This window comes from Salmo trutta, chromosome 5, assembly GCF_901001165.1.
Source record: "Salmo trutta chromosome 5, fSalTru1.1, whole genome shotgun sequence".
In the NCBI taxonomy this organism is placed as follows: Eukaryota; Metazoa; Chordata; class Actinopteri; order Salmoniformes; family Salmonidae; genus Salmo; species Salmo trutta.
Genome location: NC_042961.1, coordinates 26,747,992 through 26,773,670, shown reverse-complemented (window position 1 = coordinate 26,773,670; position 25,679 = coordinate 26,747,992). Strand labels below are relative to the sequence as shown.

At 41.4% G+C, this 25,679-nt stretch overlaps 1 protein-coding gene across 2 annotated transcripts in view; it reads left to right on the top strand.

Annotated features, from left to right (window-relative positions):
* Positions 1-25,679, top strand: part of LOC115193964 (DNA nucleotidylexotransferase-like) — a 170,966-nt gene that overhangs the window by 8,926 nt on the left and 136,361 nt on the right. For both annotated transcript variants that reach the window (XM_029753132.1, XM_029753131.1), the window contains exons 2-3: positions 7,817-7,991; positions 20,751-20,861. In XM_029753132.1, the coding sequence (XP_029608992.1) occupies positions 7,817-7,991; positions 20,751-20,861 (286 nt within the window). The remainder of the gene's footprint in view (positions 1-7,816; positions 7,992-20,750; positions 20,862-25,679) is intronic.

Sequence of the window (25,679 nt, the reverse complement as noted above, 5' to 3'; positions counted from 1 at the left end):
CCCTCCGATCCAACAGGTCCCAGACATGCTCAATGGGACTGAGATCCAGGCTCTTCGCTGGCCATGGCAGAACACTGACATTCCTGTCTTGCAGGAAATCACGCACAGAACGAGCAGTATGGCTGGTGGCATTGTCATGCTGGAGGGTCATGTCAGGATGAGACAGCAGGAAGGGTACCACATGAGGGAGGAGGATGCCTTCCCTGTAAAGCACAGCGTTGAGATTGCCTGCAATGACAACAAGCTCAGTCCGATGATGCTGTGACACACCGCCCCAGACGATGACGGACCCTCCACCTCCAAATCGATCCCGCCCCAGAGTACAGGCCTCGGTGTAACACTCATTCCTTCTGCGATAAACGCAAATCCGACCTTCACCCCTGGTGAGACAAAACTGCGACTCGTCAGAGAAAAGCACTTTTTGCCAGTCCTGTGTGGTCCAGTGACGATGGGTTTGTGCCCATAGGTGACATTGTTGCCGGTGATGTCTGGTGAGGACCTGCCTTACAACAGGCCTACAAGCCCTCAGTCCAGCCTCTCTCAGCCTATTGTGGATAGTCTGAGCACTGATGGAGGGATTGTGCATTCCTGGTTTCACTCGGGCAGTTGTTGTTGCCGTCCTGTACCTGTCCCGCAGGTGTGATGTTCAGATGTACCAATCCTGTGCAGGTGTTGCTACACGTGGTCTGCCACTGCGAGGATGATCAGCTGTCCGTCCTGTCTCCCTGTAGCTCTGTCTTAGGCGTCTCACAGACGGACATTGCAATTTATTGCCCTGGCCACATCTGCAGTCCTCATGCCTCCTTGCAGCATGCTTAAGGCACATTCACACAGATGAGCAGGGACCCTGGGCATCTTTCTTTTGGTGTATTCAGAGTCAGTAGAAATACCTCTTTAGTGTCCTAAGTTTTCATAACTGTGACCTTAATTGCCTACCGTCTGTAAGCTGTTAGTGTCTTAACGACCGTTCCACGGGTGCATGTTCATTAATTGTTTGGTTCATTAAACAAGCATGGGAAACAGTGTTTAAACTCTTTACAATGAAGATCTGTGAAGTTATTTGGATTTTTCCGAATTATCTTTGAAAGACAGGGTCCTGAAAAAGGGACGTTTCTTTTTTTTTGCTGTAGATGGAAAAAAGCTGCCCTTGAAACCGTCTTGATATGTTTGTCAAAAGAGAGATCAGGGTCCAGAGTAACGCCGAGGTCCTTCACAGTCTTATTTGAGACGATTGTACAACCATCAAGATTAATTGTCAGATTCAACAGAAGATCTCTTTGTTTCTTAGGACCTAGAACTAGCATCTCTCTTTTGAGTTTAAAAGTACAACATTTGCCGACATCCACTTCCTTATGTCTGAAACACAGGCTTCCAGGGAGGGGAATTTTGGGGCTTCACTATGTTTCATCGAAATGTACAGCTGTGTGCCGTCCGCAAAGCAGTGAAAGTTAACATTATGTTTCCGAATGACATCACCAAGAGGTAAAATATATAGTGAAAACAATAGTGGTCCTAAAACGGAGCCTTGCGGAACACCGAAATGTATGTTGCTTTGTCAGAGGACAAACCATCCACAGAGACAAACTGATATCTTTCCGACAGACAAGATCTAAACCATGCCAGAATATTTTGGGGATTATGGCTAGACAGCCATTTTTACATCTTGCCATAGAATTTCAGGCAGATTTAAGTCAAAACTGTAAATTGGCCATTTAGGAACATTCACTGTCTTATTGGTAAGCAACTCCAGTGTAGATTTGGCCTTGTGTTCTAGGTTATTGACATACTGAAAGGTGAATTCTTCTCCTGGTGTCTGGTGTGAAGCAGACTGAAGCAGGTTTTGCTCTAGGATTTTGCCTGTGCTTAGCCCTATCCCGTTTTTTTTTATCCTGTATTTTCCGATGTCAAGTGTACCCATACCATGACGCAGCCACCTCCATGCTTGAAAATAAGTAGGCAGTTACTCAGTAATGTGTTGTGTTAGATTTGCCCCAAACCGAGGAACATACAAATAGGTTCCTAGCCCTGAACATAGGACTTTGCATTTAGTCCAAAAAGTGTATTCCTTTGCCATGTTTTTTTGCAGTATTACTTTAGTGCCTTGTTGCATGTTTTGGAATATTTTGTATATTTGTGTTCTTCTTTTCACTCTGTCATTTAGGTCATTATTGTGAAGTCACTACAATGTTGTTGATCCATCCTCAACCCTCTCCCATCACAGCCATTTAACTCTGTAGATGTTTAAAATCACCAATGTCCTCATTATAACATCACTGAGCAGTTTCATTCCTGTCCTGCTGCTCGGAGTGGTTTTATTTGGCCTCCCAAGTTTCCTGGGAAAAATTATAAAAACAAACAAAGAATTGTTGAATTTTCATTGTTGGACATCATTCTCAATAATACACGGCGACCATTTTTGTGCCAGAACTCTCCACACATATCAGCTATCTGGTGGAGAGGTGAGGAGTGATATATGCCAATTAGGAATGAGGGGGATGATTTGGTGGCCATGATGGAATGTGGCCAGGTTGGGAATTTAGCCATGACACCAGGGTGAACACCCCTACTCTTACAATAAGTGCCATGGGATTTTGAATGACCACAGAGAGTCAGGACACTCATTTTAGCGTCCCATCCAAAAGACGGCACCCTACGCAAGACAATATTCCCAAATGTAATCAAGGTTCGAGATGATTATATTTTAGTCAAATATTATACTGTATCTGTTTAGGCTTCTTGCGGTCAATTTGCTGTGTAAAAATGTTGTTTTACTTTGTTCCAGCCCCAGACCATCCCCTCAAGAAAAAATTGGCCCGCGGCTGAATCTAGTTGATGATCCCTGAACTAGACCATACTTAAAAATATATTAAATGTCAGATTTGTTATTGTTACCCATCTACCAATCACTTCCCTTTTTTTGTAGGCTTTCAAAAAGCTCTCTGGTCTTTGTAGTTGAATCTGTGCTTGACATTCAATAATTGACTGAGGGACCTTCCAGATGTTATATGTATGGTGGACAGAGGAAGGGTTATTCATTTAATAATCATGTCATGCCCTATTATTTCACACAAAGTGAGTCTATGTAACTTTTTATGTGATTTCTTAAGCCAAATTTGACTCCTGAAGGGATTTAGGCTTGCCTAAACAAAAGGGGCTGAATATTTCTGCAACAATAATTATATCTTAATTTTTCTTCCACTTTGACATTACAGAGTGTTTTGTGTATATTGTTCACAAAAAATGACAATTAAATACCACTTTGTGACACAATAACATGTGACATACCCAAATCTAACTGCCTGTAGCTCAGGACCTGAAGCAAGTATATGCATATTCTTGATATCATTTGAAAGTAAACACTTTGAAGTTAGTGGAAATGTGAAATTAATGTAGGAGAATATAACACATTAGATCTGGTAGAAGATAATACAAAGAATTATCCTATATACTCCTATTTTTTTTTTCCATCATATTTGCAATGCAAGAGAAAGACCATAATATAATATAGGAGTCTAGGCGCAATTTAGATTTTGACCACTAGACAGCAGCAGTATGTGTGCAAAGTTTCAGCTTGATCCAGTAAAGCACTGCAATACTGCACAATATTTTCTATCAAGTCTGCCCAAATGTGCCAAATTGGTCAATTGAGACATTTTTCAAGTAGACAACTATAGAAAACATAAAACAATTATATGGTAATACAAAATGTACGATTACACACTCCCAGAAATGTTATACAATAACTTTCACACATCTAGATGGTCGGGCGGGGTGGGTGGGTGTGGAGCCAGAGACAGCAGGGGTTCAAACTGTAGAACCCAGTTCTACAGTTTGAAGTACAGATCAGGGTTGGGTTATAAAAAAATATCAGAAACTTTGAACATCCCACAGAGCACCATTAAATCCATTATTAAAAAATGCATAGAATATGGCACCACAACAAACCTGCCAAGAGAGGGCCGCCCACCAAAACTCACGGACCAGGCAAGGAGGGCATTAATCAGAGAGGCAACAAAGAGACCAAAGATAACCCTGAAGGAGCTGCAAAGCTTCACAGCGGAGATTGGAGTATCTGTCCATAGGACCACTTTAAGCCGTACACTCCACAGGGCTGGGCTTTACGGAAGAGTGGCCAGAAAAACACCATTGCTTAAAGAAAAAATTAAGCGAACACATTTGGTGTTCGCCAAAAGGCATGTGAAAGACTCCCCAAACATATGGAAGAAGGTACTCTGGTCAGATGAGACTAAAATTGAGCTTTTGGCAATCAAGGAAAATGCTATGTCTGGCGCAAACCCAACACCTCTCATCACCCGAGATCAAAATCCCCACAGTGAAGCATGGTGGTGGCAGCATCATGCTGTGGGGATGTTTTTCATCGGTAGGGACTGAGAAACTGGTCAGAATTGAAGGAATGATGGATGGCTTTAAATACAGGGAAATTCTTGAGGGGAAACCCGTTTCAGTCTTCCAGAGATTTGAGACTGGGACGGAGGTTCACCTTCTAGCAGGACAATGACCCTAAGCATACTGCTAAAGCAACACTCGAATGGTTTAAGGGGAAACATTTAAATGTCTTGGAATGGCCTAGTCAAAGCCCAGATCTCAATCCAATTGAGAATGGTATGACTTAAAGATTGCTGTACACCAGAGGAACCCATCCAACTTGAAGGAGGTGGAGCAGTTTTGCCTTGAAATATGGGCAAAGATCCAAGTGGCTGGATGTGCCAAGCTTATAGAGACATACCCCAAGAGACTTGCAGCTGTAATTGCTGGAAAAGGTGGTGCTACAAAGTATTGACTTTTGGGGTGAACAGTTATGCAAGCTCAAGTTTTCTTTCTTTTTTTGTCTTTTTTCTTGTTTGTTTCACAATAAAAAATATTTTGCATCTTCAAAGTGGTAGGCATGTTGTGTAAATCGAATGATACAACCCCCCCCCCCCCAAAATCAATTTCAATTCCAGGTTGTAAGGCAACAAAATAGGAAAAATGCCAAGAGGGGTGAATACTTTCGCAAGCTACTGTATCCCAAAGAATCTCTAAAAAATACAATGTAATAATTGTATTGGGCAGTTTTGATAAACACCTCTCTAATTCAGCCTTTCACAAACAAGATATGCGTTCTCTTGAACGTTACACACACACAAGCACGCAGGCGCACACACAGTTTAGTGGGTGTGAATGCTGTTTGTGAGGTGGACGAGAGGCACAAACCCTCATTTATCATCTGTTTAGTTTCACCTTTCTAATTTCAACTCTAAAATGCAAATACACAACAACATGATCAAGTTTTCTGAATTGTGAGCTTATTGTAGGAATTGTTTTGTGCTGAGCTAGTCTGTGATTTTGTCTTTAGCTGGTGTAAAATGAATGGCATGTCGATAATTATGTTATACGATACACACTTTCCGTAATCTTGATCTTGGCTCTCTTAGTGGGATGCAATGTAGAGAGACTTCATTTAGCACTAGCGTCATCTCTCCCTGTCTGAACCCCATTGAATATAGCATATCCTTGCTCACTGCACTGGGGCTCAGGGTCCCGCTGTTCCTGGAACTCCCTTCGGGTGCAGTGCCGCGTGCTAGCTCATTTGCATCTGCTGTGCCATTTTACATTCACTGCTGGTCACAAGTTGGAAAAATATCTAAATTAGGGTTGGATTATAGGGGCTATGTTTCTGTAAGGAGGGCAGAGTATAAAAGAGCATGTGTGAGAGAGAGAGAGCACAATTTTCTTTACCCCGTGTTTATAAGAACAAACCCACCATGGCTAAATTCAGTACCTATCCATTTAACCACAGGGTTGGATGTCTACATCAATCAACATTCGATTGTGACCGTCTGAAAGACTTCCTGTCTTGTTAGAATCAACAAGGCTGTCAGTCTGAAGGACACTTTCTTTTTCCTTTTTCCAAGATGATGAGTTATACCATTTCTTTTTCTGCAAAAATCAAGATTCAGTTCACCCCAATATACTTCTAAAGTTGGTGTTGGCAGTGTGCAGAATTATTACTTTCCTTTTTGGTAATCATATAGTCATATTCACACCTGTGCAATGCCATTGAATGTGCTCATATGCTCTACCCACTCATACTGTTTGTGTTATCTGATGAGCCTCACTCTGGGGCTGTTATTGTTGTGTAGCCTCTCTAAACCTGGTCTCAGTGGCAGGCCAACCAGCCAACCAGTACACAGAGCAGTCAGACAGAGGATTAGTCTCACCGCTGATTTGGCCGATTATGCTCCTGAAGCGACACTCTGTTAGACTGCTGGGATGTCCTGGGAGGGCCGTAAGGAGCCGTTATGCTGTTTTACCTCTGCGAGGAGAAGGAGGAGCATGGGGAGGATAATTATGCACGCACGGGTGCTCTGATTGGCTCATTGGTATGGTAGTTAAACAGAGAGGGTTTCCTTTTGGGGGGAAACCAGACACGTCTGTTGTGAGGATTCCTATGGAGCTGTGTGATACACTATGTGAATGCATATCTCCACTCTTAGGGGTGTATTTTCAGTCGTAAACATCTGAATGATGCTCAGAGGGCCTGCTGAGGAGGCTGTGGTGCATGCTGTTCAGTCTGTGCTGGTCCATATATGGCATGTTATAGTAGTCCCTGCCAAGACCTTTATATCTCTCTCTAAAACAATAGAAATAAAGCCAGTGAATTTGTTCTCTTTCTACACCAAATCAATTCTAGGAACCACTGATGTTACAATCAGACAGATTCACAATCTACAAATCAAGGCAAGTTCCAAGCAAAGGGACATTTTAGAGCCATATAGATGGCTCTGAGACATTTTAAACACTTCAGTGGGACCTTTGATCCAGAGAAGTGATAATAAGACGGTGGAAAAAGTTTTAACTTGACACACTTGAGTAAAAGTAAATATATAGTACCTTAATAGAAAATGACTCCAGTAAAAGTAAAAGTCACCCAGTAAAATACTACTTGAGTAAAAGTCTAAAAGTATCTGGTTTTAAATGTACTGAAGTACAGTGGTGGAAAGAGTACTCAAATGTCATACTTGAGTAAAAGTAAATGCTGTACATAAAATTTCTTATGTTAAGCAAACCAGACAGCACAATATTTTTAGAATTTTTTTTTATGGACAGCTAGTGGAACACTCCAACATTGAGACATAATTTACAAATGCAGTATTTGTGTTGAGTCCACCAGATCAGAGGCAGTAGGGAAGACCACACGGTATATTGCTAGGTGCGTGAATTGGACTATATTGCTGTCCTGCCAGAGCATTCGAATTGTAACGAGTACTTTTGGGTGACAGGGAAAATGTCTGGGAGTAAAAGTATATATTTTCTTTAGGACTACAAATACCCTAAAATACTACTTACGTAGTACTTTAAAGTATTTTTACTTAAATACTTTACACCACTGCTTACGACAAGCCTTACAATACATATACATTATTTATTTACTATTAGTTAGGCTGTCTGGTACAAATGTACATCTTAAAGCTGAATTTCAGTATACAAACGAAAAAAGAAAAAAGAAGATACAAGTTTGTTAAAAAAAAAGTAATTGGAGCGCAAATTCTAGTCTTGATAGCTTCGGACGGACGTTGTCTGCTCTTGGTGAAGGTCTCTATTCTGCTGACAGCCGAGTTGGTGGTTTGATGATGGTGATGTTGGTGCTAGAGTTGGCTCGCCGTTCCTGACGTTGTTCTCGGTCCTCAGCTCTATGTAACCACTGGACCTCTTCTACAGTAGCAATGTGTACCGCCACTTGTAACCACATAATCATGCATTATACCTGCAGACTTACTGACCTGTGACCCCCTTCTTCTTGTTCCCTGTGCAGTGATGAGGTCACTCACGTGGTGGCAGAGGATAACCGGGCCGGGGCATTGTGGGCATGGCTACGGGGGAGTGGTCTGAGGGATGTCTCCAGACTGCAGGTCCTGGACATCTCCTGGTTCACGGACAGCATGAGAGAGGGGAGACCTGTCACTGTGGAGACCAGGCACTGCATTCCGGTGAGGGAACCTGTGGTCAGTTTGAGTGTAGGTGGCCATTTTCCGCTATGTGTGTGTGTGTGTGTGTGTGTGTGTGTGTGTGTGTGTTTGCACGTGTGTACATGTGCGTGTGCAATAGAGAGATTATTTTGGAAAACAAATGAAATACTGTATAGATACTGTTATACTGATTTAGTATTTTGTAGTTCTGAAAACATACAGACTGGAGTATCAGCATTTGTGGGTTCGATTACAGGCTCAAAATGGCCAGAAACAAAGAGCTTTCTTCTGAAACTTGTCAGTCTATTCTTGTTCTGAGAAATGAAGGCTATTCCATGCAAGAAATTGTCAAGAAACTGGAGATCTGGTACAACGCTGTGTACTACTCCCTTCACAGAACAGCTCAAACTGACTCTAACCAGAATAGAAAGAGGAGTGGGAGGCCTCGGTGCACAACTGAGTTAGAGGACAAGTACAATAGAGTGTCTAGTTTGAGAAACAGATGCCTCATACGTCCTCAACTGGCAGCTTCATTAAATAGTACCCGCAAAACACCAGTATCAACGTCAACAGTGAAGAGGGATGTTGGCCTTCTAGGCAGAGTTCCTCTGTCCAGTGTCTGTGTTCTTTTGCCAATCTTAATCTTTTCTTTTGATTGGCCAGTCTGAGATATGGCTTTTTCTTTGCAACTCTGCCTAGAAGGCCAGCCTCCCGGAGTCGCCTCTTCACTGTTGACGTTGGGACTGGTGTTTTGCGGGTACTATTTAATGAAGCTGCCAGTTGAGGACTTGTGAGGTGTCTATATCTCAAACTAGACACTCTACTCTTCCTTGCTCAGTTGTGCACAGGTGCCTCCAACTCCTCTCCTAGTCTAAAGAAGGACAGGTTTATTGCTTCTTTAATCAGAACAGTTTTTAGCTGTGCTAACATAATTGCAAAAGGGTTTTGTAACGATCAATTAGCCTTTTACATTTTTACATTAAAAAAATATATATATTTCACATTTATTTAACCAGGTAGGCAAGTTGAGAACAAGTTCTCATTTACAATTGTGACCTGGCCAAGATAAAGCAAGCAGTTTGACACATACAAAGAGGAATTGGCTTTGGGGGTGACCAGAGAGATGATAAATGATAAAATGATCAACCTGGATTAGCTAACACAACGTGCCATTGGAACACAGGAGTGATGGTTGCTGATAATGGGCCCCTGTACGCCTATGTAGATATTCCATAAAAAAATCTGCCGTTTCCAGCTACAATAGTCATTTACAACATTAACAATGTCTACACTGTATTTCTGATCAATTCAATGATATTTTAATGGCCAAAAAATTTGCTTTAATTTAAAAAACAAGGACATTTCTAGTAACCCCAAACTTTTGAACGGTATTGTATATTTGTGTGTATTGTTGTGAATTATTAGATACTACTGCACTGTTGGAGCTAGGAACACAAGCATTTCGCTACACCGCAATAACATCTGCTAAATATGTATACGTGACCAATAAAAATTGATTTGAGGTAGTTAATGATGTAGCTAGCTAGCAGCTAGCTAGCCTAGTGTTGGCTAGTTAGTTAAATTTAGCTAGTTAATGTTAGCTTCTCTGGTGTTTTGTTAGCTAGCTAGCCTAGTTGGTAGACCTAACTAGTTACCATCTACAGAATAGACTTTCCGTGCAATCTGTTGAGATTTTTTGGGATTAGCTAGCATGCTAGCTAGCTAACTCGTTTTTTGACCTTCTAAATTAGCTATCTAGACTACTACTCATCACCACTAGAATAGTTATTTTTATGTTACTGAATAGGCATATATCTTTGTTTAATTTAATTAACCAATTGATTAATCTAACTATAAAAATGCTTGCAATTTTGTAAGAAATGTAAGGTCTTTTTACGTTGTAATAAAGTTGACTAAAGGAAAAGCTCATCTTTTGTTTGTTGGTATTTTTACTTGGTCATGAGTAGTAAGTAATTATATAGAAATTGGTCATAGGAAAATGTTAAATTAGACTTAATTTTAAATAGCTAAATCCTGCTACAAGTGACAACCTTGTACTTATGCAGATATTGCAGATATGTACTCTTTGGTGTATTTGTCTGTTCATTTTCTCACTTGGATGGCGCTTTCAGAAGCTGAATATTAGATTGTTAGGATGGGTAACATACTTTGTAGGTACACAATAAGTACAAGTAAATACCCTTCAAGATACACTTCATTTTAACTAGAAAAATGCTGTGTAACACCTAGTAATTACATTGTAATGCAGGATATTACATGTGCTCTGTGGTGTACTATTGTGTTTACCCTCCCACTTGGATGGTGCTTCCGGAAGCATTAAAATAATGGTCAGGGTTGTCACGATGGGTAATGTACTATTTACAGTAAGTACACATTAACGACAAGTACTGTAAGTACCCCTCAAGATACAATTAATTTTAATTAGCTAAATTCTTTGTAACACTAGTAATTATGCAGATTTTGCATGTACTCTGTGGTGCACTTGTGTGTTTATCATCCCAGTTGAGGATGACACGCACTTAAGGATGACACCAGTATGGTAGACCCCATTCAGTGAGGTTGACCTATATCATTTTGAGTTTTTTAAAGATTTTACCCCCTTTTTCTCCCAAATTTCTATCTTGTCTCATCCCTGCAACTCCCCAATGGGCTCGGGAGGCGAAGGTCGAGGCATGCATCCCCCGAAACATGACCCGCCAAACCGTGCTTCTTAATACCCGCCCGCTTATCTCGGAAGCCAGCCGCACCAATGTGTCGGAGGAAACACTGTTCACCTGACTACAGAGGTCAGCCTGCAGGTGCCCAGACCGCCACAAGGAGTCGCTAGAGCTCGATGAGCCAAGTAAAGTTCCCCCGGCCAAACCCTCCCCTAACCCGGACGATGCTAGCAACAAAATCGAGTGGAAATTTGAAGAGTGTGCATTCCCGGGTAGGTATTTATAGCCTATGTAATCTTGGGACACCCAGTGCATCTATACACAAGAGGTTACAACCTTGTGATAGTTGTTACTGAATTGGATGCAGCTGAGAAGAAAAACAACACTAAATTTGTGAATTTAGTGCAAACCCCTTTTTTGGAAAAATGAAAGAAGTTGGAGTGCAGTATAACTGCAGTTTGCTGCAGTCCAAAATTACACAGTCGACTGCAGTTACTGCACTTTTACTGCAGTTTCAAAACTGCAATCTTTTTTTGTAAGGTTGCTCATTTGTAACAAACATGGTAACAAGCATTCATTGTTACACCTCTAATTATAGACTGCAATTACTACCAGTTACATGTTGTTATAATAGTGTAACTATGAGATATTACTATTAACTGCAATGCTTGCTACAGTGTAATTACAAATGTAACTACACCTCTTACATCTAGACGTTCCGCTAGCGGAACACCTGCTCCAATATCCAATGATGGGCGTGGCGCGAAATACAAACTCCTCTAATATCCGAAAACTTCCATTTTTCAAACATATGACTATTTTACACCATTTTAAAGACAAGACTCTCCTTTATCTAACCACACTGTCCGATTTCAAAAAGGCTTTACAGCGAAACCAAAACATTAGATTATGTCAGGAGAGTACCCAGCCAGAAATAATCAGACACCCATTTTTCAAGCTAGCATATAATGTCACAAAAAACAAAACCACAGCTAAATGCAGCACTAACCTTTGATGATCTTCATCAGATGACAACCCTAGGACATTATGTTATACAATGCATGCATGTTTTGTTCAATCAAGTTCATATTTATATCAAAAAACAGCTTTTTTACATTAGCATGTGACGTTCAGAACTAGCATACCCCCCGCAAACTTCCAGTGAATTTACTAAATTACTCACGATAAACGTTCACAAAAAACATAACAATTATTTTAAGAATTATAGATACAGAACTCCTTTATGCACTCGATATGTCCGATTTTAAAATAGCTTTTCGGTGAAAGCACATTTTGCAATATTCTAAGTAGATAGCCCAGCCATCACGGCTAGCTATTTAGACACCCAGCAAGTTTAGCACTCACCAAAATCAGATTTACTATAAGAAAAATGTTATTACCTTTGGTGTTCTTCGTCAGAATGCACTCCCAGGACTTCTACTTCAATAACAAATGTTGGTTTGGTCCCAAATAATCCATAGTTATATCCAAACAGCGGCGTTTTGTTTGTGCGTTCAAGACACTATCCGAATGGTAAAGAAGGGTTACGAGCACGACGCATTTCGTGACAACAAATTTCTAAATATTCCATTACCGTACTTCGAAGCATGTCAACCGCTGTTTAAAATACATTTTTATGCTAATTTTCTCGTAAAAAAGCGATAATATTCCGACCGGGAATCGTTGTATCCGTTCAAAGACGATAGAATAAAAACATGGGGTCGTCTCGTGCACGAGCCTGAGTCCCATTGTCCGCTGATAGACCACTTAGCAAATGCGCTAAAGCTTTTCAGCCAGGGCTTGGAATTACGTCATTCAGCTTTTTCCCGGGTTCTGAGAGCCTATGGGAGCCGTAGGAAGTGTCACGTCAAGGAGGGCAAGAAATGGTCAGAGAGGGCGCTTCCTGTTTGGAATCGTGTCAGGTTTTGCCCTGCCAAATGAGTTCTGTTATACTCACAGACACCATTCAAACAGTTTTAGAAACTTTGGAGTGTTTTCTAATTATATGCATATTCTAGTTTCTGGGCAGGAGTAATAATCAGATTAAATCGGGTACGTTTTTTATCCGGCCGTGAAAATACTGCCCCCTAGCCATAAGAGGTTAAGAGATAATTAGCTAGGGGCTATGTGATCTATGGAAAATAAGGAACAATGTCGAAGGTGTGTTCCACGATGCGTTAGCAAAGTGGAACTCACCTTCCACAGAGTTGCATTATTTTCAAGAGAACACATAGATACCCAAGTTAGTTATCCTTTTTATACCATGGCTATAATTGCCACTAGAAACCTCAATTGAAGTAGCTATCTAGAAAGTTTACTAGATAGCTACAGTAGTTGCCATGGTAATCAAACAAACAGACTAGCTAGTTTACAGTGCATCCGGAAAGTATTCAATCCCCTTTGTTACGTTACAGCCATATTCTAAAATGTATTAAATTGTTTCCCCCCTATCAATCTACACACAAACCCCATAATGACAAAGCAAAAAACAGATGTATTTATTTTTTCAAATGTAAACAAATAAAAACTTGAAATATCACATTTACATAAGTATTCAGACCCTTTACTATGATGCTACAAGCTTGGCATACCTGTATTTGGGGAGTTTTTCCCATTCTTTTCTGCAGATCCTTTCACGCTCTGTCAGGTTGGATGGGGAGCGTCACTGCACAGCTATTTTCAGGTCTCTCCAGAGATGTTAGATCGGGTTCAAGCCCGTGCTCTGGCTGGGCCACTCAAGGACATTCAGAGAACGATGCTTGTCCCGAAGCCACTCCAGCGTTGTCTTGGCTTGTGTTAGGGTTGTTGTCCTGTTGGAAGATGAATCCATTCTGAGGTCCTGAGTGCTCTAGAGAAGGTTTTCATCAAGGATCTCTCTGTGATTTGCTTTGTTCATTTTTCCCTCGATCCTGACTAGTCTCCCAGTTTCTGCTGCTGAAAAACATGATGCTGCCACCGCCATGCTTCACCGTAGAGATGGTGCCAGGTTTCCTCCAGATGTGACGCTTGGCATTCAGGCCAAAGAGTTCAATCTTGGTTTCATCAGACCAGAGAATCTTGTTTTTCATAGTCTGAGAGTCCTTTAGGTGCCTTTTGGCAAACTCCAAGCGAGCTGTCATGTTCCTTTTACTGAGGAGTGGCTTCCGTCTGGCCACTCTACCATAAAAACCATCTCCACAGAGGAATTCTGGAGTTCTGTCAGAGTGACCATTGGCTTCTTGGTCACCTCCCTGACCAAGGCCCTTCTCCCCCGATTGCTCAGTTTGGCCGGACGGCCAGCTCTAGGAAGAGACTTTGTGATTCCAAACTTCTTTCATTTAAGAATGGCCGCTGTGTTCTTGGAGACTTTCAATGCTGCAGAAATGTTTGGGTACCCTTCCCCAGATCTGTGCCTCCGCACAATCCTGTCTCGGAGCTCTCCGGACAATTTCTTCGACCTCGTGGCATGACCAAATCATGTCCAATCAATTGAATGTACCACAGGTGGATTCCAATCAAGCTGTAGACACATCTCAAGGATGATCAATTGAAAAGGATGCACCTGAGCTCAATTTTGAGTCTCATAGCAAAGGGTCTGAGTTCTTGTGTAAATAAGGTATTTCTGTTTTTATTTTTTTAATTGGAAACATTTAAAAAAACCCGTTTTCATTTTGTCATTATGGGGTATTGTGTGTCGATTGCTGAGGAATTTTAATTTATTTTAATCCATTTCAGAATAAGTGTCACGGTGAGCGCTACTGGTGGAGAAGTCAGGTGCAGGAGAGCAGAGAGTTGTGAACAGGTGTACACTTTATTTGGGTAGAGGCAACAAAACAGACAGACGCCACTGCGTCAAAACCTCCAGCCAAAGAATAAAGTGCAAGGCGCGAAACGGTCCCAACAAACGAGCAAAATTTCCAATAAAAACCCAGTCTAGTGCGTACACACGCAAACACGTAACAATTACAATTTCACACAAAGACATGGAGGGGAACAGAGGAATAAATACATGCAGTGTGATTAGGGAATGAAAACCAGGTGTGCAGGGAACAAGACAAAACAAATGGAACAATGGAAAAATGGAGCGGCGATGGCTAGAAAGCCGGTGACGTCGACCGCCGAACGCCGCCCGAACAAGGAGAGGAGCCGACTTCGGCGGAAGTTGTGACAATAAGGCTGTAACGTAAATAAAATGTAGAAAATGTCAAGGGGTCTGAATATTTTTCTGAATGCACTGTAGCTAACATAACAATCTGTCCTAGTTTGCCATTATGAAAATCGAATTTAACAATGCCAATAATGTTTTCAATTCGACTTTTGCATTCAAAAGCAGCTCAAACATACAATGTAAGAATGAACTATAGCCATTGAATTCTACCGTGAGTTATAGGGAAATAATGCATGCTCTAGAATGTCCTTCAAGCCAATCAGAAACAAGTAGTTTGTTGGTTACCACTTGCTAGCTACTTCAGTGGATGTTGAACACGTGTTAAATTATAGCCAAGGTAAAAAAAAAAAAGGATTATCAACGAGGGGCTATGCGTTCTATGGAAAATAATGACTATCCCTTGCAAATCCACATGGCTGCCATGGAATGTTGTAGTGTTATGTAAATGCATCATAATGCGGAAACCTCTCTGCATACAGCAGAATTGCGTTATTGGAAACAAATGCTGTTTTGCGGGCTGGCCTGCATTGTAAATTGAAATACGTTTACATTTTTTGTAATTTAACAGACGATCTAATCCAGAGTGATTTACAGGAGAAATTAGGGTTAAGTGCATTGCTCAAGGGCACATCATCAGATTTTTTCACCTAGTCGGCTTGGGAATACAAATCAGCAACCTTTCAGTTACTGACCCAACGCTCTTAACCCCTAGGCTACCTGCCTCCCTGGCCCTTGTCAGGCCTCTACATTGTCATGGCAATTCAGAATGAAATCACACAAGCACACACAGTAAATGATGTAGAATATTTGGAATTTGGAATGTTTGCTTGGTTGGAACTCAGTTTTGTGGCAACAACCTCAAGACTAGGCATGCGACTTGATTCTGCTATCTGAGATTATCCATTTGTCAAAAATGGCCATCTACATTGAGCAAATTGACCAGTATATACCGTGGAGGGGACAGGGACAACAGTATTTTCCTTGCCTGTCACGTCCTGACCATAGTAAGCTGTTATTTTCTATGGTAAAGTAGGTCAGGGCGTGACATTTTTTTTTTTCTAGTTTAGTTTTTCTATGTTGTTATGTTCTAGTTTTGTATTTCTATGTTGGGTTGTTCTAGTTTTATATTTCTATGTTGGGCTTTGTTTGGGATGATCTCCAATTAGAGCAAGCTGGTCATTGTTGTCTCTAATTGGAGGTCATATTTAAATTGGTGTTTGTCCTACCTAGGTTTGTGGGAGATTATTTTTGAGTAGTGTATGTTTCACCTCTGCGTCACGGTTTGTTGTTTTTGTCATTCAGTTTATTTATGTATTGCTTAGTTTCACAGTGTAAATAAAATGTGGAACGACACACGCTGCACTTTGGTCCGCTTCTCCTTTCCACATCCGTGACATGGCCTGAAAGTCTCCTCCCCACAGAAGCCCACCTCAACCCCCCAAGCCCACTCTCTCAGGCATCCTCTGCTACAGGGATGGGAGGCAGGTGTGCACAGTAAGTTCCTCTCTACCTACTGTACCCTACTATCTACACTGTTAACCTATTCATTTGATTTGATTTGATTTGATTCATTATCTGAGTAGAAAACCTAAAATCTTATCATGGCTTCATGTTTTCCAGCTTGCTACCTCTACCTGGCGTGATGTACCAGCGTAGGCAAGGCCCAGTCTCTCTCTGAGATATCCAGTTGTAAAAGCACTGGGAAGGCCGTTGCAGACAGATGCAGTAACTCAGATCTGGTACTATTACAACCAGCTTCCCACCTGCTACCTCAAGGGGATGAGGCGCATTGCCAAGTTTTACATGAACTTAAGAGAGTCTCGCATGAGTCATCCAGCAGTGGAAGAGAACAGCTTGGGTTGAGTGTGTGGACACTGAGGATGAGGTAGTGGAATCTCTACAGGGCAGGGAGCGGGTGAGCTCAGATAACCAGAAGGTGTTGGAGCTGGTTAAGTCCATGGGCCTCCTGTCTTTCTCAGACTAGTCACCTAGCTCACAATGATTGAGGCTAACAAATTGGTAGGTCAGGTAAGTTTGATAAGTGTAAGTTGGACGTGTATGTGTCCACAGAATGTGACACACACACACACACAGTTTAATATGAATAGTATTATTGTATTATCAATAAATTAATTTGAATTTAACTATACCTACTGTGATGTGCAGTTTTTTCAGTGAGTGTGACTGTGTGTGTGACTGTGCGTGTAAATGTGACTGTGTGTGTGTGTGTGTGAGGAGAGTGCAGTGACCATGGACTGAGCAATAGATGGTGCTGTAAACTGTAAAGGGAGGTTTTATTAATGAACATAATAAGGGGAAATAATCAGTTATGGTTTTAAATATGCAACAGAACAAAAATGTTCATTTATGGCAGACTGCAGATATAGAGATGAATGGCCTGTAAAGTAAATGAGAAGACAAAGGAATCTTTACAAATATGTAAAAGATGCAGACAATTAAGAGAGAGTGTGAATAAGTCCATGAAATAATGATGGGCACTAGAATCATAGATATGACAAGGACAGGCAGACAGTAAAATGTGATCTTGAACATACTGAGTCCATTTTCTCGCCGACATTTGCAATACTAATTACCATATGGTAAGACTTGACTAGTCAGTATGTCAAATCTATTGTTGATGCTCAGTAAAGGAGTAATGCAAGATAAATCCTTTATCCAAAGTTCAAGGCTATATCAATATTAAATGCCAACATCTGTCAAATGGGAGCTTTCTTTGTGTGTGTGTGTGTGTGTCTGTCAAATATACCTACCAGAGAAGAATTGTAGACGAGAACAGATTTACCTTTCTATAGCCTACACTCACATTATCACATTTCAGTTAGCTTGATAGCAGCAGAAGGATCCCCCATAATGCTTTCGCGTGCCAAATAGACCCATCAGCTCGGAGCTCACCGCTAACCAACACACAGACAGATTTGTTTCTCCTGGATGGCACTGTGGGAGCCTCCGCAACATATGGGCCTAGAATAAAGAAATATGCTTCCTGGTTTAGATGGACAGTCTATCTCTCTACTCTCAGTGGGGGAAAACAGAGACAGACGTTCTTCCCTTCTTCCCACCATGCCTGGGTTCAAATAACATTTGAAATCACTTCAAATACTTTAGCTGGGCTTGACTCAGATCGCCTGGCGCAATGCAACCAATACAAACGTCCCAAAAGTGCAAACCCCGCCCATCTGGCACTTCAGACAGGCTAAACCAAACACCCCAAAAAATATTTGAAATATTTCAGATAGTATTTAAACCCAGGTCTACTTCCTACCAACCTCAGCGCAACAGTGTTCACAAGAACGGCTCTCTGACAGCGTTGTGCAGAGTTATGACAACAAGCGTATGCCTGAGTGATACAAAAACAGACATGAACATGCGTGTTTCCCATTCCTGAGCACCCATTCGTGCTAGTCCATATGACATGCTAAAATGTGGCCCGTCAATAGATGTATTTTGCCTATGTAATTCGAGCAGCCGAGCTAATGATGCAATGCTGACATTTATCAGCCTTTCTCCTAAGGTAACCACAGGGCTCTTTTACTGCTTCTCCTGTGATGTATCCCTTTTCTATATACAGCAAGGCAATACACTGTGGCATTTATGTGTGCCGTACTTCCAATAGATTGTTTTTTATGAGTTATAAATCTATTTAAGGGCCTTGTGAAGAGACACAATATTCTCGGAGCTGGCTTCGCTAACACGTTCGCCTCAGGCTCTTCCTACCACTCTAAAAACGCTATGTGTTTTACAACCATAAATATTCCACCTTGTACCCTAAATGCTGCTACTATGGAGAATTACACGTTTTAAAAACCCATTGAAATGTAATATTTCCATTGGTTACTTACCGGTATGCATACAATGGGCTACAGAGGCTGTTTTGCATGAATGGAATGGGATGTGGAATAGGTGGTAGGCTGGTGAGAACAAGGAGAGAGGAGGCAGTTTTCAAGAGATTGTGGGAATGATTGCTGGATTGGAGAGAGATGTGTAAGGCCTGTGAACACAGACATGTGTTGTCCCTGTGCGGTGGCTGTCATCAATCTTCTCTTAAGAAGGGCTAGTGCCCCCCGTAGGAGTGGCGGCCTTTGTGACCCCTAACCCTGCTCGGTAGCCCGTTAGGAATTCATTAACCTGCCTGAACACACCACTCCGTCTGTGTGAATACAATTAACCTGAACAGACAGCCCCTGTCTGTATCTGTAGACACACACACACAAGCGTGCACAGGCCCGCCTGCTCGCCCGCACCCATGCATGCAAGCAGTCAGGAACGCACGCATGTACGCATGCACGCACCGGGCATGCACGAACGAACACACATGTGCATGCGAGCGTGCCTGGTGCGTGCATGCGTATGTGCTTGCGTTCCTGCCCGCTTGCTTGCATGGGTGCGGGCGAGCAGGCGGGCCTGTGCACGATTGTGTGTGTGTGTCTACAGATACAGACAGGGGCTGTCTGTTCAGGTTAATTGTATTCACACAGACGGAGTGGTGTGTTCATTCCACACACACACACACACACACACACACACACACACACACACACACACACACACACACACACACACAGTTTGTCTGAGGAGCGGGCATCTGGGGTCCAGCATCACTCACCTCTCCCACTAGCAGCAGATGTGAAAGGGTCGAGACCGTGGAGCATAGGTGTCCAACTTTATAAATTCAGCAGACTTTTAAATGTGGACATTTAATCAATAGATCCTCTCTGAGTTTAGCAGGAGGTGAGCCTTGGGGAGAGAAGGGCAGAAGGGAGCATACAACGTGGAAGTCTGTTAGAGCTGGATACATTATAGGCCTGTATAATAACTAAACCCAGTTGTATCATGCCTACCTCCAACTCCCTGTGCATACTGATGTAAAACAAGTAAAAAAGTAAAAAAACAAAGTATGTTCTATTCTAATCTGTGTAAGAGAGGAAAAGGTACGTTTCACTTTTGATTGGCAGAAAATCTGGTGCCATTAAATATATTCAGAGCTATTCAGAGCTATTCAACACTTTTTAAGAACATTAGAGACTGGTAAGAGAGGAACTGATGAACATTTCGAGAGCTTGGGACTAAAAGGTTCTTGAGTTATTGACATAGCCTTGTTCTGTTCAATGTTCTCTACCTACAGTATATAGTACTCTAAATACCCCAATTAATTTAGTTAAGTTCAAGAGTACAATATAAAAATTGCTGACACCATTCAAACCAAAAAGGGTTCGGAACTTTAAAGCCAATTATCTCAGAATGATCTTTTTGCAGATAGAACCCAAGCTCTAGATTTTTTTTGGATTTTGATTGATTCAGCCCTCCCAATGTGGGAGACCTGGAGAGATGCCAAGCACTTTTTCATTATCTTCATCTTAACACCCCTGTTCCTTCTTTAAAAGTCTCTGTCAACATGGCATGGTGACATTACCTCCCTACAATTCTCTTCTGTGTCACAGTGTACCCAAACTGCCTGAAAATACCATGGGTAATTTTCACAGACACAATGTTCCATTGTAGATGTCTAATTGTCTACGAGAACATTAACATTACATCTGTAATCCTTTTGATATATTTCAACTGAGCAATTTCTTCTGCTGAAAAGGCAATTTACAAATGGCAAATTGGATTATGGGTTTGCAGAATTCTTGATGTGTTACAGGTTAGCTGGAGTAATGGACTTGGATACCACCAGACTGTGTGATGAGTGTCATTAGACTGTTGCCCTGGTGATGTGGGGACTGGTGTATTCTCAACCTCTTTTATTGCTGTTCTGCTTTCAGAACCCAGAACAATCTCACATAACTTTTGAAACCCACTTTTGTCACGTTTTCTATGATCCAAAATCTCTTCTTCAAACTGTGATTTTTTTCATTTGATTGCTGGTGAATATGACTCCCACTGATACCTTTTGCAATGAATTCAAATCTACTGTATTTTTGTTTTTGTATACAGGACACTTCATCCACAGTGACAGAATGTTCTCCACCCACTGCTGCTGCCAACGTTTCTCAATACGCATGTCTGAGACGGACAACCACGGAAAATCACAACAAGATATTCACGGTAAGGAAAAACAACATATACAATCAGTCTTTGTTAAGCTATTCCACTTTTATTGCTGCTACCAAGCATATATCTTAGTAAATACTACAGTATCTTATTTGCATATACCCTGCCCATTCCCCTCCCCATATCGCAATTTACGCCACCATTATTAAGGGAGAAACCTACATGCCAAGTATATACCATATATACAGTATTGTGTTCCCTACAGGTTATAGAAAAGGGCAAAAGCTCTGAACAATTGGTTCAGTTTATGAAAGGAGAAAGCCTGAACAATTTGTTCGGACCCCAGTCCTACCTACCTACCTACAGGTTATGGAAGATTTGCTCTGTTAGTATTTTTCCAGTAGGTTTCTTGAAGATGAAAGCCTCCACTTCTATGTCAAAGATAATAAAACAGGAACGCTATACTAAATGCTACAGTATTGTCTGCAAAAACACTAAATACTACATTATAGTAGTGTGCAAAAACACAACATTAATTACTACAGTATACACTATAGTTTTATTTTACTATAGTATTTATACTATAGTGAACTATAAATACTACAGTATAATAGATTATACTACAGTAAATACTACAGTATCAGTATTCATTGTAGTGTTTTTGTACTTTAGTCCGCATTAACAGTGGTTGTCCACAAAAACACTACAGTGAATACTATAGTATTTCATCTTTTTTTATGTGGGTCTGCCTTGCTTCACATACCAATGCACTGACGCTGGCCCCCATCAGATACATTAACTTACAAATGAGAAGCATCTGCAGGTATGTCATGATGAAGGCAGAACAGCTGAGGTGCCCGCAAGGGCTGGAAAGGGCTGACCCTTAGGCTGGGCATGCCACACTGATATGGGCAGTGAATGTGACGCTTCTCACCAACAATGATGGATCTTTCTCCATGCCATCGGGCAGCTAGTGGCCGACGCCAGGGGACGGGGGATGGGGGACGGGGGGGACGGGGTGTTGATAGCACACGTTTTCAGACTGGCTGTGATAGAGGATAATACTGCAGCTTGCCATTGCATTGTGTGCGGTAATGTTTAGCTACACAACAACAATGCCGCTTCTCACAAACATTATTAAAAAAGAAGTTTCCCGATAAATCTCACTGCCAGTATTTAATACTCGCTGCCAGTGTGTAATGTAGTCTTTATGTGCACTGTGAGGGCTGTTTTGCTGACAGTCCAAGGTGATCAAAAGCACCTTTAAAGAATAGTCGGAGTTAGGGAATACATTTGAGAGATATTGCATGGAAGCATGCTGTATCTGATTCTACCGCTGATGCGATTCCAAACTTCCAGTGGGGCTGTGTGTGTGGGAGGGTGGTGGCTTGGTGATGATGAGTTCCACCAAGCCTTATAAAGCAGAGCTTACTCAGAGCCTATGGAGACATCTGTTTCATAATGACTTTCACTTCTCCCTGACTGACTACACATGCACACTCTCACACTTGCAGACATGCATGGAAGAATGCAGGCATATTCATGTGACACACACGTACACACGCACACACGCACGCGCACACGCGCACACACACACACACACACACACACACACACACACACACACACACACACACACACACGTACGTCAACTGGGAGTGGTGCTCGGTTCCCCTTCTCCTGTTCCTTTCCACCGCATTAGCTCTCGAATCACCTGCCTGATGATTCCCTCATTATTCCCCTTCAACATACATCACTCACCAGTGTTATTGGTGCTAATAAATGTCAGTTCAACCTGTGGCTGTGGAGGTGAGATACAGGTAATTAAACTAAATCCTAATATCCCGAGAGATGTTGAGCTTTTAGATGTCAATTCTGCTCTTATGGCTTTGATCAGTAGGGTTTAAGACCAGGGAGGTCTGGTGAAATATCAAAGAGCATGAATGAACTACAAAACATCACCTGAGAGGTTTCTATACAGGGAGCAACACCTCTAAAAATGTGGAGATAATATTATGTTTAATTTGCTGTAAATTCATTGTATACCGTATGAAAAGCACATTATCCCTGCAAACGTTCAACATATAAGAGAAAACTGGTGAGTGAGTGTGTGTGTGTGTGTATCTGTCATCAAGCCTGTGTAAATGTGTCAGACCTACCGTAGAGCAGCTATTCTCAACCGGTGGGTCACGACCCAAATTTAGGTCATGGGAGGTTTTGAATGGGCCATGAATATCTGAGTAAATTTTTTTTAAATCAATTTAATTTTACATAAAATATTCCAGTCTGAACTTAAACGACTAAAAGCAGGTAGAAAAAGTGTGTAGAAATGTTTATAAACCTATTTATTTTACATTTTTATAATAAACCTATATTGTTCTTCAATCACGGTTTTTTCAATATAGAGTTATTAGCAGTGCTATTTAGCAGATGTGGTCTCAAACCAGTGTGCTTGACATTCTTCATCAAGAATGTGGTAAAAATGGACAATGAAAAAGATGGGACTGTTGTTTCCTTGGTACATTTACTACCAATATAGCATTAAAAATAGTTTTCCAGATTTTTGGCAACAACAAAAAAACACAATGCGAATATTGGATTGCGACTGAGACAACCTCAACCTGGTTCAATTTGGGTCCCAAGGCAAAACCAGTTGAGAACTACTGCTGTAGGAGATCCGTCAGGTTGAGAGGAAGTGTGAGAGGAAGCAGCCCATGCTGCCATGGGAGGAGCCACAGGGTGTAGGAGGAGGAAGCACTAGGAACCAAGAGGTGTCAGGATCAGGAAAAGAAGACGAGTATGATCTACCCAACAGCACCCCAGCCAGCTGTCAGTCAGCTGACAGCAGCTCCTCCCCAGGGCCACACATTAATTCTCTCTCTCTCTCTCTCTCTCCCTCTCTCTCTCTCTCTCTCTCTCTCTAATCTCACTTTTTCAGTCATTACTTCTCTCTCTCCCCTTGTGTCTTGCTTGGTTCAATTCAATTCAAGGGGCTTTATTGGCATGCGAAACATATTTCTCAAAAGTGAAATAAACAATAAAAAGTGAACAGTAAATATTACACTCACAAAAGTTCCAAAAGACATTTAAAATGTCATATTATGTGCAATAAATGAATAAACAAAAATATGGGATGTAATTACAATGGTGTTTGTTCTTCACTAGTTGCCCTTTTCTTGTGGCAACAGGTCACAAATCTTGGTGCCATGATTGCACACTGTGGTATTTCACACAATAGATATTGGAATTTCTCAAAATTGGATTTGTTTTTCGAAGTCTTTGTCGGTCTGTGTAATCTGAGGGAAACATGTGTCTCTAATATGGTCATACATTTGGCAAGAGGTTAGGAAGTGCAGCTCAGTTGCCACCACATTTTGTGGGCAGTGTGCACATAGCCTGTCTTCTCTTAAGAGCCAGGTCTGCTTACAGTGACCTTTCTCAATGGCAAAGCTATGCTCACTGAGTCTGTACATAGTCAAAGCTTTCCTTAATTTTGGGTCAGTCATATTGGTCAGGTATTCTGCCACTGTGTACTCTCTGTTTAGGGCCAAATAGCATTCTAGTTTGCTCAGTTTTTTGTTCATTCTTTCCAATGTGTGAAATAATGATATTTTTGTTTTCTCATTATTTGGTTGGGTCTAATTGTGTTGCGGTCCTGGGGCTCTGTGGGTTCTGTTTCTGTTTGTGAACAGAGCCCCAGGACCAGCTTGCTTAGGATAATTCTTCATGCAGAGTCTCAATTTGGTGTTTGTCCCGTTTTGTGAATTCTTGGATGGTGAGCGGACCCCAGACCTCATAGCCATAAGCAATGGGTTCTATAACTGATTCAAGTATTTTTTGCCAGATCCTAATTGGTATGTCAAATGTTATGTTCCTTTGATGGCATAGAAGGCCCTTCTTGCCTTGTCTCTCAGATCGTTCACAGCTTTGTGGAAGTTACCTGTGGCGCTGACGTTTAGGCCGAGGTATGTATGTTTTTTTGTGTGCTCTAGGACAACAGTGTCTAGATGGAATTTGTATTTGTGGTCCTGGCAACTGGACCTTTTTTTGAACGCCATTATTTTTGTCTTACTGAGATTTACTGTCCGGGCCCTGGTCTGACAGAATCTGTGCAGAAGATCTAGGTGCTGCTGTAGGCCTTCCTTGGTTGGGGACAGAAGCAACAAATCATCAGCAAACTACACATTTGACTTCAGATTCTAGTAGGATGAGGCCGGGTGCTACAGACTGTTCTAGTGCCCTCGCCAATTCGTTGATATATATATATATATATATATATATATATATATATATATATATATATTGAAGAGGGTGGGGCTTAAAGCTTTTTGTTAGTGTACATGGATTTTATTATGTCGTATGTTTTTCCCCGAACACCACTTTCCATCAATTTGTATAGCAGACCCTCATGCCAAATTTTGTCAAAAGCTTATTTGAAGTCAAAAAAGCATGAAACAGCAGGGGTTCAAACTGTAGAACCCAGTTCCTAAATTTGAATATAAAATGGATTTATCAAAGAAAAGTATGCTTCATTTTATCTCTGGGACCCACATATTACTGAATGTAAGCACATTATTTACCAGAGGTGAATGTATCAAACCAGTTGCCATGTTTTGTTGTTTGTTGTTGTGCACACTCCTCAAACAATATATCTACTGTAAATTGGACAGTGTAGTTAGATTAACACGAATATAAGCTTTCTGCCATATAAGACATGTCTATATCCTGGAAAGTTGGCTGTTCCTTACAACGCCATTATAGTCACATTAGTGCCCGTTAGCAACAACCGTCCCGGTATAGGGACACCGATCCCGTATTAATGATAATGCTGAGGATTTTCCCAAGGTTTCTGTTGATGCATATCCCACGGTA